The sequence below is a fragment of the Nannobrachium achirus genome (genome assembly GCF_963921795.1).
Source record: "Nannobrachium achirus genome assembly, chromosome: 14".
Classification (NCBI taxonomy): Eukaryota; Metazoa; Chordata; class Actinopteri; order Myctophiformes; family Myctophidae; genus Nannobrachium; species Nannobrachium achirus.
The window spans coordinates 41,814,506-41,830,213 of NC_137821.1; the positions used below are offsets into that span (position 1 = coordinate 41,814,506).

General features: G+C 42.6%; 2 protein-coding genes across 2 annotated transcripts in view; one reads left to right on the top strand and one right to left on the bottom strand.

The window, feature by feature from the left end:
- capn1 (calpain 1) overlaps nt 1-9,128 on the top strand; it is a 57,282-nt gene extending 48,154 nt beyond the window's left edge. The window contains exons 18-22 of the mRNA XM_080741884.1: nt 555-623; nt 855-933; nt 1,541-1,657; nt 2,043-2,101; nt 2,974-9,128. Coding sequence (XP_080598010.1) covers nt 555-623; nt 855-933; nt 1,541-1,657; nt 2,043-2,101; nt 2,974-3,000 — 351 coding nt within the window. The 3' untranslated portion in view covers nt 3,001-9,128. The remainder of the gene's footprint in view (nt 1-554; nt 624-854; nt 934-1,540; nt 1,658-2,042; nt 2,102-2,973) is intronic.
- Nucleotides 8,273-14,385, bottom strand: pnp5a (purine nucleoside phosphorylase 5a). Its single transcript, XM_080741886.1, has 6 exons — nt 14,167-14,385; nt 12,513-12,682; nt 11,882-11,985; nt 11,263-11,438; nt 10,310-10,500; nt 8,273-9,680 (listed from the first exon to the last, which is right to left on the bottom strand). The coding sequence occupies exons 1-6, from the start codon at nt 14,190-14,192 to the stop codon at nt 9,463-9,465; spliced, it is 885 nt and encodes a 294-aa protein (XP_080598012.1). The 5' UTR covers nt 14,193-14,385; the 3' UTR covers nt 8,273-9,462.
- Between the last annotated feature and the right edge of the window lie 1,323 nt (nt 14,386-15,708).

Consider the following 15,708-nt stretch of genomic DNA (forward strand, 5'->3'; position numbering starts at 1 on the left):
ATGCCACAGACCTTATTGATTATTAATTATTAATCTGTTGAGTTTGACTGGCTCATGTGGTACAGTATATTATGTCACCTCTCATTCCTGCCTGTGGTGTCACATATACGGTATACCCCTCCCCAAGTGGACGCTGGGCGGGTTAATAAAATATATGAATATTAAAGTAAGTATGTATTGAAAATAGCATAAATTAATGTTTGTCTCTCAGACGTCAGTCTGATGCTTCTAACTGAAAGACACACGCCATATTGGCTCAGAAAAAAAGGGGAAAACTGAACTCTAATGGATAAATGCCCTGTTGTCCAACAGAATTTGGGTAAATTCTTTTGCCCAAATGCGACTATTGTCAAATAGAGTTTGGGTAAATTCCCCTGGCAAAATGCTCTTTTGTGCAGCAGCATTTGGCTAAATGTTGTTGCGCCAAAGATGGGAGAAGTGTGTTTTAGATGGGTCTACCCCCACCAACACACTTGACATGACCTGAAATGACCGCTGGTTAGGTAAAGGACCGAGCAGATCAGAACATTCAGTACCTTGACCATTGTACCCAGTCTGATGGCAGTGGGAAGCTGGGCCTGTCAGAGTTCCATGTCCTTTGGGAGAAGATAAAGCGATATCTGGTAAGGTTAAACCCAAATGCGTCAAACCGGGGCCATATAGCTTTGACCCTGTTTCGTTGCAGTCGCAACGTCTGACATTGATTGATTTTTGGCCCCGTCGCACGCAGTGCTGGATTCTCATTGGTTCCCATTTGTTGTCTCCCCCTGTTTGTCTTTGGCTCTGTCCCCCTTTCCTCTCTTTGCCTTGTTTACCATCTTTTTTTTCTCTATCTTTTTCTGTCATCATGCTAGACTGTTTTCCGGCAGTTTGACTTGGACAAGTCGGGCACCATGAGTTCCTATGAGATGAGAATGGCCCTTGAAGCAGCAGGTACATTTTCCTCTTGGTTCCGTTTAATTTCCCCCCAAAACAAATGCAACTTCAGGTGTAGGCCTATCTAATTTCCCAGGGACCCTGAGCGCAACGGTGGGGGTGCAAGGGTGATGACGACGGAGGCGCGCCGTCTCAGGCTACCGTGAGACACCGCCAAGCGAGCGGTAGCGAGTGTGTCGCCGTGTCGAGCGTTGCGACGGTCGCATGAGCCGACTCAGCGCCGTTACCGAGTTATGTGCCGTTATGGACAGAATAATAAATCCCCCCGACTTTCGGCACCTCGGCGCGGTCCAAATGAACACAGCGAAGCGCTCCCTACCTCCTTGTACAGCTCCTTGGCCCCCACCGTTACGCTTAGGGTCCCTGGGAAAACCGCAGTCGCGCCTCAGCCGCACAGCCACGGCAGATAATCTGATGAAACCCAGATGATGATATCATTAATAAATAGAATACATTGATAAAGCAAATGTCTGAGGAAATTACACATCACACTTTCAAAGACATGGCTGGGGTAATGTTTTCCTGTTAAAAGAAGTCTTGTTGACCTTTATTTCATTCAAGTTGTAGTGGTTTATATCATTGTTTTAACTGTTCCCCTCTCCAGGTTTTAAGTTGACCAACCACCTGTTCCAGCTCATCATCCTGCGCTACACAGAGGCTGACCTGTCCGTTGACTTTGACAACTTTGTCACCTGCCTGGTTCGGCTAGAGACCATGTTCAGTGAGTTGCGTTATTACACTTTTAGTATCGGTAGTACGGTACCTATAAATGGTAAATGGTGTATTTACATTGACCCATTCTCTCACACACACACACACACACACACACACACACACACACACATTCATACACCGATGGCGGAGGAAACCATGCAAGGCACCAACCTGCTCACCGGGAACAACTAGGGGTTCAGAGTCTTGCTCAAGGACTCTTCGACACCAACTCTGGGGGACTGGGAACCCTCCGTGTTCTAAGACGGTTTCTCTACCCCTGAGCCAATGCCGCCCCTTGATACGAGCCATCATATCTGCTCTGATACGACGGTTATAGAATGGCACACTAATGAGGCTTGACTGTCTGTCTGTCTTTGTGTCTCACCTCACAGAGACCTTCAAGACGATGGACACTGATGCCGACGGGGTTATAGCCCTCAACTTCTTCCAAGTATGTCCTCACATGATTTAACCCATTTATACCTGGAACGCATTATTACTTTAACCATTATGTTATGCTTTAACTACTAAAAAATAGCAGATATACAAGCTTGTAGATCTGCTATTTTTAGAAAACTTGCACACATTTGTGCAAGTCTTTGAATATTTTTGACCCGATTCCATAAATGTCTTCTAAATCCTTCTAAAGCTTTTAAAAAACGCATGTTTCTATATCCGTGGTTCTCAAACATTTTCCATATCAAGGACCCCTAGAATTATATGTATTTGAACGCCGACCCCTGTCTCGAAATATAATGTATCAGGGACCCCCCCAGAAACAAATATTTGAGTTACAAATGTTCGCTTTAAAAAAAGATGTATTCAAAGATTTGCACAAATATTCATGATTTTTCAAAAACAGCTGATCTGCAAGCTCGCAGTGCGGCACTCTGTGCCACGCTGTGACTTGTATATCTGCTATTTTTCAATAGCTAAAGTCTAAAATAATTTGTAGTTTATGTGCATAATTATCTCTATCGGGTGGCAACCTTGTTATGTCCAAAACTGTTAGGTCTACATCTACTTATCAGGAAATGTGGAAAAAAAAGAAAGAACACATGTTACAATGGAATGGACGCAATGTAGATAGTTTTGTCGCAAACTATCTGCTTTCTTCTCTACATTTGCATGACACCCTTGTATGACAAATCAGGGGAGTGATGTACGAAAGAAGAATAGATATGGAGATACTCTGTTTGTAGAGGATAGTGTCTTATGTTCTGCGTTATTTCCAGGACTTCTGCACAGTGCACAGACTGCTCACATTACTGCATTCATGAGAGGTAATAATGCATATCTGGCCTGCTTGTCTCTCCCTCACAGTGGATCTCTCTGACCATGTTTGCATAAAGAAGAATGGGTTCCTGTTTACCCGGATGTGGGGCATAGTAACTCCTGCACTGCAACCTGTCCCCAGTCCTGTGTCTCTCATCTCAGAAGTGCCTCTTTGTTCCACTCCTCCCTTTCGCTGCCAACGCTCTCTGATGCTGACATGCTCTGAAAACTGTTTACGAATATCTGTATCGGGAACATGTGCCAAATCATTTGCCTCGACTCGTTTTTAACCTACTTTGCCAAATGCGGAAGGAAGGAAGGAAGCACGCCACCGGTATAGCTGGGACACTCTCCCTCTGTCTGTGTCATCTTGTCAGGTGCTGTTAAAACGGGTGTGTGGTCCTGAGGGGTGCTAAAAGTGCTTAAATTTTCATTTGTGTCAGAGAAAACTAACCGAACTGTGAACAGACACAGACACACCCCTGCTGTTTGAGCTAACCGGATTGCTACACATCGACGCTATTAATATTGCACTCTGTCATCAACACAAACACCTGTTTCAAAAACTGTTTTGCTTTTGGTCCATTTAAACATTTCTGTTCATTCACAACCATTATGACCACTTTCTCTTAACTGAGCTTAACTGAGTTGCTCTTTTCCAGAGCATACAAACACATTTGAGACAAAGGAAACTTTGTCTCTTAACATTTTCTTGTGTGTTCTCATTGAACCAAAAGCATGCCATTTTGACCAAAATAGTCAATAGTCAAGCAATCAGCAATTGCTTGAATATGATGATATAAGTGACATATAGACCTTTTTCCAGAGCGCTGCCATGTAGCTGTGCAAAGCAGTGCAGCTTTACACCGCAGTTAATGGTAAATGGTGCATTTATATAGCGCCTTTATCCAATGTGCTAATTCGCTTTTCAGAGATTACATTCACCCATTCACTCTCACATTTATACACCGATGGCGCCAACCTGCTCAACGGGAGCAATTGGGGGTTCAGTGTCTTGCTCAAGGACACTTCGACACTAACTCTGGGGGAGCCGGGATCGAACTGGGAACCTTCCGGTTCCCAAGCGGCCATTCTACCCCTGAGCCACTGTCGCCCCGCAGTTATCGTTGCCTCGCTGAGAAATCTGTCTATATGTTTGTATTGAAAGCGGTGTGATGTCTCGTGTCAGAACTTCCTGCAAGCTGTGGCATCAAACCAGCTGTACAGTAGTCACTTCTCGCCTATAAATAATGGCCACAGCAGCAAATAAGACAAGGGCAAAAGCTGGTACCTAATTCCATGCTAATTTCTTCCGAAAAATAAGGTAAAAAACCCTGGCGTCCCTTTTCTGGTCACGAACATGCAGTGTTGTGATGCATTGTGAGCTTGTAGATCAGCTATTTTCGGCAATGAGATTTGGTCTAGAGGGGAAACGGAGTGGACAAACAATTGACCCCTGGGGGATCTTTGTCAAATAAGGATATTTATATAGTACTGAAGTCCTGACGTCACTCGTTCACCCCCTGTGTTGCGGAAGTTGGGTCATTTTAGAATCGTCTCATATAAGCGCTGAGGTCCAAAAATAAACCATATCGTCGGGGAGGTGCATGGCTCTGTATAGTTTACGATAGTCAGTCACACTTTGGCGGCAGTAACATCAGTTGATGCTTCATATCCATATGAGTCAAACCGCCGGGATCATTTGTTTATTTTTGGAATACAGTTCCTATTTGACGCAATATATATAAAAAAAAGTCTATGGGAAATTTGAATGGGGGGGGGGACGCAACCCAGGTAGGATGTGTAAATTAAGTGCTCTATAGGGTTTGTGTTTTTAATCGCCGCTAACTTCTGCATGTCGACAAAGGGGGAAATTGTGCCAATTTGTTGAACATTCCTCTGGTCCTATAGTAAATTAATGCATTGTCAGCCACAGTATAAACTGCATTTAGCTGCTGCCTGGCAGTGGGGATGCATGGTAACACTCCACACATACAATTGTCATTAATAATGTGTACACACATTGTGAGAGCCAAACTTGAGAAAGAAGTTTGCTTGGCTTAAATGTTTTGTTTTATTTTGTTTTGTTTACGTCTTGTGCCAAGTGTTACTATTGCCTCAATGTAAAAGGTCTACTCATGAAAGATTACTGGGCCTGATCTCCATCCAGAGTCGATGGCAGGCTGCTTACATCATGATGAATGTGCCGTCATGTAGCATAAAACAAAGCCTATTTCTTACCGGGACGCTGCATTATCAACTGCAGTCCTACAGTAGACTACTGCTTATCAACTCTACCACTCTGAACTGTATTGACTTGGTTTTTCTGGTCAAAAGGGCTTAAATCCCAAATCAATTACTGCTAGAATAAATTAACAAGGACAATCCTTTTTTAAGTTTTTTTATGTATTGGGTACAAACAAAAGCAGATAATGAACAATGAAATACAAATATATAAAGTTGCCCTTCTTCATGATCTTCATGTTGAGTGGAGCGATTTTTGTAGCCCCCTGATTTCTTCTCGACACTGTGATTTCTTGTGGAGTCTCTTCCAGTTGTCTCTGGGCTAAGGCACAGTTGGCACAGACTTGGACTTGGTTTGGGAGGCAGCGCTCTCTGGTTGGCTGTAGGTGGCTTCAGGCCTCTGGCTGCCCTTCCTGGCTGAGATGGAGCCGTGGTGGCTTTAGCCGGCACAGCCTCATCCATTTTCTTCCGGTCTACTTCGGGGTTTGTGATTGGCTAGTCTTCACTGTCTGGGAAGGCCCTTCAGCGGGCTACTTCGGGGTTTGTGATTGGCTAGTCTTCACTGTCTGGGAAGGCCCTTCAGCACTAGTAGAGGGCACAGGAAAATCCATCTTTAATTTTTACCAACAAAACCGCCTCCCCACTTGAGGAGTTGTTTCTCCTGTTTGGTGGCTGGCCAAGCTTCAATAATAGGACGGCAGTTGGCTGCATTTGTGTGAACTGTTTGTTCACCAGATGCTTTTGCTGCCAATCCTGCCATGCTTCTTGTCAAAGGGAGTCTGAGAGCTCTCCTCTTGATGTTGGTAATTCTGTTTGATCACCATAAGCGGCTTCTCTGCCTTCATCTTGTTGGCTAAAGTTAGACCGCCGCCCTGATGTTTCCTTAAACCAGCACCGGGTAGCACAGCTCCTACAGCAGGCCCAACCGTGTGTGTGCTACGTGTGACCGTGGCCTTGGGGATTCCTTTGGCCTCAGTGACAACGGACCTGAGGATTCCTGTGTGGCCTCCTTGTGGGAGAGCAGTAGTACTTACTGGTCCATCAGATTGGGCCCTCATCATAGGTAGAACAGTGTTCTTCTTTTTTAATTGCCACCAAGAATCATTGAGGCTGAAGGAGGAAGCAGGTGTTTAACTCTGGGGTCGCTTAGGTTCACAAATGTCTTCCGGTCACTCACAGTGATTGTCTGGGGGAACAAACTGTGCGTCTGACTCGACAGTGTTTGTTGGGGGAACAAACTGTGAGTGTGACTGAAAAGATTTTCGTGGCACCACAGAGTCTTTTTTTTGGGTGTAGATGTCAAAAAGTCTTCCCTCAAATTGTCATCCAGATTGCACGCTCCATTAGTTAAATACGTACTTTGAAGAGCCTGGCTGTCGGTTAATTAATCGCCTTTTTAAAGTGCTCGACTGTGAATTGTCCTTAGTTTTACCAGGTCCAGTAACTGCCAGGTCTTCAGGTTCAGCCTGAGGACGTGGAACCACACCCAGCTCAGCTTGAGCGCCCGTGTTACGCCCCCTGTCTAGGGTAGGGAAAGCAACATAATAATTTAGGACAACAGCTTTTCAAGAAATTAATTTATTTTATAGTTTTTTGAGCAGAGACAAAATCTCCAGGTTTTTTTTTCTTAAGTGATAAGGTAAGGACTTCAGGGTGTAGGTTTACATAGCCAAAAGGTTCCTAGCTAATAAAGAAAAATATCCCTAAACTAAACCCCTAACAAAATAAAAGTGCAATTTACTGCCTGCCACTACACCCGGCTCATCTTCAGAGACTGGGGTGAGATCGGGTAGCAAACAGGGGGTCTGTGACTTTGATTTGACTCCGCCATTGCGGGTTTACTGAGCTGGGGTACTAGTGAAGTGGAAGCCCTCAGTGAGTAGGTTAGCCTCTATACATGGGGGGGCCCCATCACGGTGTGAAGAAGGACATTCTGCTTTCATCTATTCTTGCTTCTTTCAGAAAAAGACTTGTCTTATATTGCAGGCTTTATCTTTAGCCTCCCAAACAAACCAAAACCACACTGACGAGACACACAAACACACACACACACACACACACACACACACACACACACACACACACACACACACACACACACAAACAAACAGCTGAGCCCTCTCTTTATCGAACCAGGACAATCCTAACCATCATCATGCATGGTACTTTGTGGCAACATGTTTTGTAAAATACGACAAAGGAAGTTTTAAACTTGGATTTTATATTATTGTTCTAGATGGATGTCATGGATGTGGCCCTTTTTTATTTTATCTAGCTGTTCAAAGGGAACAAAACATATTTTTGGGTGAAGTATATACAGTACAATTATGCAATATATGGACTTAAGAGATACTTTGTATGCATGCTGCGTGAGCTGTGATGTGTTGTCAGCCTGCCTAACATGAACTTCCTTTCAAGCAGGGGAGCAGGCAAACACTTCATTTTTGAAGAGTTCTATTCCAACATGATATTAGTCCATCCATAAATAATATACTAGTAGCCTACATTATTCAATATCTCTAAAATATTGACCAGCCACTGTTGTCAGTTTCACAACTAAGAGCTTAAGTTACTTATAACCTTTTTCGCAAGTACCCTATTATGAGTTAATTTCACGCTAGCAATTGTGAAATATTAACTTAGATGGATTTAAAAATTGTTAGAATGGTGGATGTGTCATTTTGGAACAAAACTCTTGCATTCTTTTTCTTTTTTTTTGTATCTTGACTCATTTCAATCTTTTGTGTGGTTCCCAAAGAACAGAAAACCACATGAATCTGTATGACACTCTCACAATGCCATTTTGTTAATTGAATTTCCTGTTTGAATTTGCCAATTTTCTGTATACAATATAAACATGGACATGTATTATTGAGTCTGAAGGCAAGTTTATACTTAGTCGGACAACGTATCACTTTTGAACTGAGAATCGTGTCGCAACAAAGTATAAATTAGCCCTTGGGAATTCTTAATTTGTGTTAAGTTGTGCTGTACTGATGAATGTAAGTCTCACCTTTCCAAGTAAAATTAAACAGTATGTGGGTCACAGTGAAATTGTTTTCAACAGCATTTTTCCCATCCCCAAACAAACCACACCACACTCTTGTACAGTAATAAATATCAACTTTAGTAGGAACATTGTACCAAAAAAGGGCATATTTTTTTAAAACTAAATAACACAAAGAACATTACAATACCTTAAGACAACTAATGTACATCTATTAACAAAAGAAAAAAATGCAGTCTTCACATTGAATTCTTAGAGACTCATTAAGTTAAATCGCAGACATTTTACACATGCTGATCAAATATTAAGTTAAGCAATACAGAAATATTCACTTTAAAACAGTAAAAAAGAGACCAAAGCAGATAGTTTTCTGTTGAGCCGCTGGCTGAAGGAATGTACAAATTTGTCTGTTTTTGTCCATTGGTTTGATGCTGTGAGAAGACCTGAGTTGGTTTAGTAGACTAAATGTTATGCCGAGACGACTATGTGCTTCAACATCTTTTGACCTAAGCCTAACATTTTACCTCCATCCACTCTTAACCCAACCTCTCACTCATTTTCATTGTAACGCAATGGAGGATTAGCCCAGACAAGAACTACTGTCCTGAAGTGCCCAACCGCAAGACACTTCAGGTTAGACACTTAATCGTTTCAAGGCTTTAACTCCTTGTGAAATGGAGATAAAACCGGAAACAAGGTTAGGGGACATAATCAAGAAAATGGCCATCACCAAAAACAAATAACCATCACCAAACTCCTAACCACTAAACCTCCCATTATCTTCCATAGTGTGATGTGTTGCGTGCAACGGAGAATACATTTAAACATATTCAGGGACCCATAGGCCAAACTCAAGGAATAGGGTTGAACCTGTGATATCATGCCGTACTTTTTAAAATATTCCTTGGGCTAAAAATGGACCCACAAAACTGCGAAAAGTGATGACTTGTCACAGTTTTGTGGGTCCGTTTTTAGCCCAAGAAATGTTTTTCATGCAAAACAAATGCTTGCAATGGATTCAGAATCATGAAGAACCCCTAGAGCTTGACCCCTCACATGCTACTTAAAGCAGATTCTTTCTCTTTTTTTAATATTTTTCTTTTCCTGCATAGTGAAGTCAATGGGACAGTGAATATACAAATAACTTTTTCCCAATGTTTCCGGCAGAGCAGGGCGGCCCATCATTCTGTGGACCTTAATGACCAAACTAATAGATAAATACTGAAATAAAAAGTACGGCATGACATCACAGGTCATCTCTCATTTTGGGTGACTGGGGTCGCCGGCTAATAGTTGTTGTTGTTGTGTTCGATCCTGGTAACCATGGTGGAGACCAGCCTCTCCAGTTGCGCCGCTCTCTGCTTGCCCGTCTGGAGCACCTCTTCGTGGTTGGCCTTCTCCTCGCTGTCGTAGTCCATCACTGCCTGGTTGGTGATCAGTGACAGGGCGAAGACGCGCATGCCGCAGTGGCGCGCCACGATCACCTCGTGCACCGTGCTCATTCCTGTGGCGGGGCAGGACGGACAGACATTGTTAATCATCTTAAGCCATTTGGACCTGAACGCAAACCTCTTTAGATTTGAACCACTTTAACCATTATTTTATGCTTTAACCATTAAAATATAGCAGATATACAAGCTCACAGCGTGGCACCGAGTGCCGTGCTGCAAGGTTGTAGATCTGCTATTTTTGAAAGATCGTGAATATCTTTGAATATTTTTGACCCGATTCTATAAATGTCTTCTTAATCCTTCTTCTAAATCAGTGGTTCTCAAACCTTTTCATGTCAAGGACCCCCAAAATTAAATGTATTTGGCCGCGGACCCTCAAAATATGTTGTTCCAGGGACCACCCAGAAGCACATATTTGAGTTAAAAATGTTAGCTTAAAAAAAAAAAAGATTATATTCAAAGACTGATATTCAAAATCACGATTTATCAATAGCAGATCTACAAGCTCACAGCACCACGCAGTGAGCTTGTATATCTGCTATTTTTCAATAGTTGAAGCATTAAATAGTTCCAGGCCTAAATGTTAAACACGATAGATAAGACAATATAAGCTTGCCAGGAAGTGAAGCATGAGAAGACCAGTCCAGAGAGCCACTGAGTCTGTGTGTGAGATGCTACTCACCGACTGCATCGGCGCCCAGTTTGTGGAGCATCCGGCACTCTGCGATGGTCTCGAAGGAGGGGCCGCCCAGCACACAGTACACGCCCTCCCTGAGGAAGTCCGAGTAGCCCAGCTCCTGGCCCACGTCCTGGGCCAGCTGGTTGAGCTCCCTGTCGTACGCGTCCGACATGCAGGGGAAGCGCACTCCGAACCTGCCAAACGTAAAGACAGCGGGAGAAACCCAGGGGGAGGTGAGAGACTTCAGAGGATAGATGTGAGCAGATCTACTATTCTGTAATTGTCTGAAATGTCTATTGATTTGGCAATCTCCCGTCATATGTAAATGAATACATTATTCATTCACAAAAAGAAAAAGGATGGAATTGTAGTAGACATTTATAGAGTAACAAATATGTGTATTATATACTTGTTTTTCTTCCATTAATGGGTGGTCAACCAGCAACAGCTGTCAAATCTTAACAGCTTCTCCCCCACGCTTACTCTCTCACTCTGTCAGCAAATCTGTACTGTGTGTAACTATTTGTATGCTGCCCTTATCTTTAGTACATGTCCTTATAAGACCATGTTTAGAATAGCATCTCTGTCAGAATGGACTATAAGAGCTGTATGAGAATGGGGCAGAGGAGGCTTGTGCCCGGGAGGGCTGACGAGAGAGGCCAGGAGGCCTGCTCCTCAAGGAGCTGTAATGCTGATACTCTGTTCAACTTTTTGCCTTTTTGAATAAAACTTTGTCAATTCTTCAAATCCTTCATCCTTGTGGAACATTAATTTGTTGCTATCACACCGTGACAGTTGAGAGACTTCAGATGATAGATGTGTTGAATGTGTGCCGCCACGTTTAACAACGGGTTCGGTGTCTACTGCTGACAGACACTCTTGCAGGTGTTTGCAACAATGTCAAACTATTTAGAAAGTTGTTGTCGATGTCAGACAATGTGCTATGCTGTACCTACCTCTCATCGTTGGGTCCAGCTAAGGGGTTGTTTCCGGCGAAACCGGGCATGTTGAGGTGGTCCTTCATGATCATGATGTCTCCTACTTTGTAGTCCTGGTTGAGACCTCCTGCCGCGTTGGTCAGCATCACTGTCTCCACACCAAGGAGCTTGAAGATCCTCATGGGTAATGTGATCTAGAAACACCAATACACATAAACCTTGGCATGAATGCTTCCACCCTGAATGTCTTAAGAGTGGGCCTATTGGATTTTTATGTTTTTGTACAGGTGGCTACAGTGGAAATGAACAAAGGTGCTGTTGTATGCTGTTGCTCGCTGTACTGGTTTGCAGGGCATGACAGGATTTCTTATACAATACATACTAAATTTGATTTACTGTCAGTCACACATCTCACTAGTTCTCCCTTCTGGCCATAGAATAGAAAGCAGAGGCAAAAGATTTCATAACAGCCTCTGAGCTGTGCTGTATGTTATATAATGAACCCAGTCATATTATGCAACGATTAGCTAACTTTCACAAGAACGGGTGCATAGCCGAACCACCTTTATCTCAATGTGTAAACAATTGGATAACTTTTGCTTTATGTATAATTGGTAATGAAGACAAATAAACATACCTTCTGGATGGGGTAGCCCTCGTACAGGTGGAAACGGCCCTGCATGCAGACACATGGCCTCCCCTTCAGGGTCCCAAATATCAGTCGTCCTGCATGGCCGTGCACTGAGGGAAAAAGGACAATACCACAAGTCGGTGTCAATCAATAAACCATAGACCAGGGGTCTTCAACGTCTTCAGGCTAAGGACCCCTTAGTTGAGAAAGCGATGAAGCAGGGACCCCCACAACCTTTTCATAGATGACAGCACAATCATCATTGCATTTTAGATGTCAATTTGTGTTTTCAGATATGTATTTAAACACTTGAAACGTCAATACTTAACTTGACATTTCACTCTGTACTTAGTCTGCTCTTTTTTTTTTACCTCAAACCTATTTGCCCAAAAATAAAGTTCTCCTCAGAATTGGGATGTTAGGGTTCAAGTTGTTAATTTTAAAAGAATTATCCTATCACACAAAGATTTGGCGGCCCCCCTGTAGAAACTCTGAGGACGCCTTGGGGTCCCGGACCCCCTGTTGAAGACCCCTGCCATAGACTAATTAACTAGCAATGGCTATGTGTGAAAGAAATTGTTGGTGTTAACGCTCGTCAATATTATTCCTGCTTAATAATATTGTAGGTTTAACTCACCTGTGCTCTGAGGGAAGTTGGGGATGTCCTTGTAGTTGAAGGCCACCTGGTCCTTCAGCATGTCTGCCAGCCCGCCCATGCCCGAGCCGCACACGATGCCCACCATTGGCCGCACGTCAGTCTGGGCCATTAGCCAGTCAGCGGTGGCTTTGCACTCCTCGTAGCTGTAGCTGTAGCCAACAGAGCAAGATTGACAGGTTAGGGTGACCGGTGGCAACCTATCACGGAATCGACTCGTGACTGACCACACATTGTCATCTCCACCTTGAAAATGCACATGGTCGCTTCTGCTCAGCCCATAGTCTAATGTCTGACTGTCACTCATAAACTCTGCTGTTTACTTTTTCTCTGGTCTATAATGTATAGTTGTTTACTGTACTGTAACATCTTTGGTATAAACCTGTTGCTGTCTCCTTGTCCCTTTTCATGACAATACTGATATAGGCCTACACATAATACTGTATTGATACTGTTCATTTTATTTCTTCCTGTATGTGCTCTGTGTTTCTTACTGCCAGTGGCAACTGAATTCCCCCCCAAAGGATCAATAAAGGTCTGTCTGTCTGCCTATCCAAATATCTATCCATCTATCCGGCCATCTATCTAATATGATGGTGGCCACCACAGTGATCAGCCTCAGTCAACCAGCAAACAAATCACATCAATTATTTGATAGTATGGATTGTAAGGCTAAATCATAAAGAAAATATTCTATCGAGATACAATGTGATGGTCAATGAATGAATCACTTGACTTGTTATAAGACTAACATGTGGTAAGATCATTTTCCAGGGGATCTCTTTTAGCAGTAGGCCTAATAGGTTAATAGGTAAGCAGGTTGTGTTGATGACACATTCTATTCCTGCCAGACAACTTCATGTACTTGTAGAAAGGTCACATGCAGTGTCACATAACTTTGAATTAACTTTGAACACACTTTATAATGGCTGACTTGGGTTTATTCTGATGATATTGCTTCAATCCAACCTAAAAAGTGATTCAGATTAAATGTAGGCCCGCCTATTACATAATTTTGCTGCAAAATAGACTCAGAACGTGATAAATGTAGTAGGCCTAACAGTAGGCCAATTATTTCTAGCTCTGATAGCCTACAGATTAATGTGTGATATGAGCGTTTATTGTGAATTCGGGGTTCTTCTATCTCTATTAACTGAACTTAATTAAAAAGCAAACTATTAAATTACAACCTAAAAATCTAATTCTCATCAAAAGCTGTCCATGAATGAATATGGAGCTATGGCTTCAGATTCACAGTCGTTAATAAAGGCAGCAGCATGACTTATGCGCCTCCTGGGCTTGCCAGTCATTCCGGTGTTGCCGTATAGGGGCATAACTTCCACTGAATGAATGGCATGCCGCGCACATGTGCTTGCAGGCAGCGCAACAGGATACAAGCGGAGGTCGCAACTCACTGCCACTTGGGCATTGCGTTGTGCGTGTATTCTGCCTCGTTTGGTGTGAAAGCGACCATTGGCCATTGTAGAGTCCTTTATAAAATTGTTTAAGGTTGTTTTATGTTTTAAGCTGCATTTCATGTCATGAAAGGTAGGCTACTAAAATATAGTTTATTACTGTCTATTTATATTATTGAAACATATTAATCAATAAGGATACATGCATTCAGATGACTCACCCCTTATTGTTTGCTTCGGGAAACATTCTTGATTGTAGAGTCTTCTCCTCTTATAATAAATATAATATAAATAATGTGTGACTGCACACTATGAATTTAATAATGTTCCAAGGCGTTGAACAAGAAGAAAAAAAGTGCCGTTTGTAAAGAATACAATATTTAAAAGTGAAATAAATAAAACGCGCTGTCTGGTCTTGGGAGTTGTTGCTCTTCCGTGGAGTACCGTTAACTTTGATAGTGTGTGAGACACACCGGCTCTACTTATAGAGCCAGCCACGCCCCCTGCCCCGCCTCCCCCCGAGGCCGAGCTGTGACGCAAATCTTTCCGGGCACACCGTCACATGCACCCCTTCACACATCATAACACACCATGCAATAACAAAACACACATGATGAGACATAATAATAGCATACCGTCACCGCTGCATCTTCCTGTTCACTTTCCCAGCATCTGACAATGACTGTGTGACCCTGTGTTAATGCACAGAACGTGCTGTTATACAAACATTTGCTATGAACAAAATAGATTGCAGCATGCCTTTGTTTGGGTAGCTGACAGGTGTTGTTGTCATTCTACAATACCATGGCTACCAAGTAATAAGGTCTTCTCTGCCCCATGCTCTTTCTTGTCCACCACCAGGGTTCAAAACTATATCAAGGTCAAGGTCCCCAAAATTATAGATGTATTTGGCCACAGCCCTCCATTTGATTGATTGATTGATTGATTGATTAATTGAAGACTTCATTAGAGGTTTGCATAGAAAAGGTACAGTTTTGTGACAGTACAGTACAAGGTCAACTAAAAGGATAGGCCTACTCCAAAAAAAGGACCTTTTATTTTAAACTCATATAACATATTTTGTCAGGTATAGGCTACATGGGTATCTTAGTGGTGTAGTGTAGCTTGTACACCAGGCCCAATGCAAGAAGATGGCCGTGAAATATTACATATTGAATATTAATTGTTCATTAATATTAATATTGCCTGTTATCTGGCTATATTCACTGCTGAAAACTGGTCGACGTATGTACACAACAAGTCCCATATACACTGTTGATCGATACACTGATGATATACCACTGGTGTCTGGTATGCCTTCAGCTTCAAATAACTTAATTGAAATTGTAAACCAGAGACATTTCTCAATAGAATCCTAGTGAAAATACCTCCAACCATCGCAGATGTATAGTTGTATTGTGTTAACAGAATGATTTTTAAATGTATATATATATACAGTATATTCTTTTGATTGATAGTTATTGATAGTAAAGGGAGAGAGAGAGAGATGGCGATCTTGACCTACAGCAAAGTTTTCACTGTCAGGCAGCGCACTAGGGGCTAGGCTGGCCCTGGCCAGATGTCAACTCTAACACGTGTGTACAGTGCAACTCCTGCAAGGTGCATCGTGTCTTCCCTGGCAGGCATGCAGAATTCAGCAACTCAGACCTTATCAGTTGTGACTAATAAATTACTTGATATACAGTGTGGCTACCGTGTGATGTGCTGTACAGTTTCGATGGCACATGGCTATGCAGGGATAA

Coding starts and splice junctions, on each gene's coding strand:
- pnp5a (XM_080741886.1), bottom strand. CDS start 14,192: ATGTTTCCCGAAGCAAACAATAAGGG. Junction 10,501..11,262: donor GCTGGACCCAACGATGAGAG/GTAGGTACAGCA, acceptor TACGTTTGGCAG/GTTCGGAGTGCGCTTCCCCT. Junction 9,681..10,309: donor ACTGGGCGCCGATGCAGTCG/GTGAGTAGCATC, acceptor GCCCCGCCACAG/GAATGAGCACGGTGCACGAG.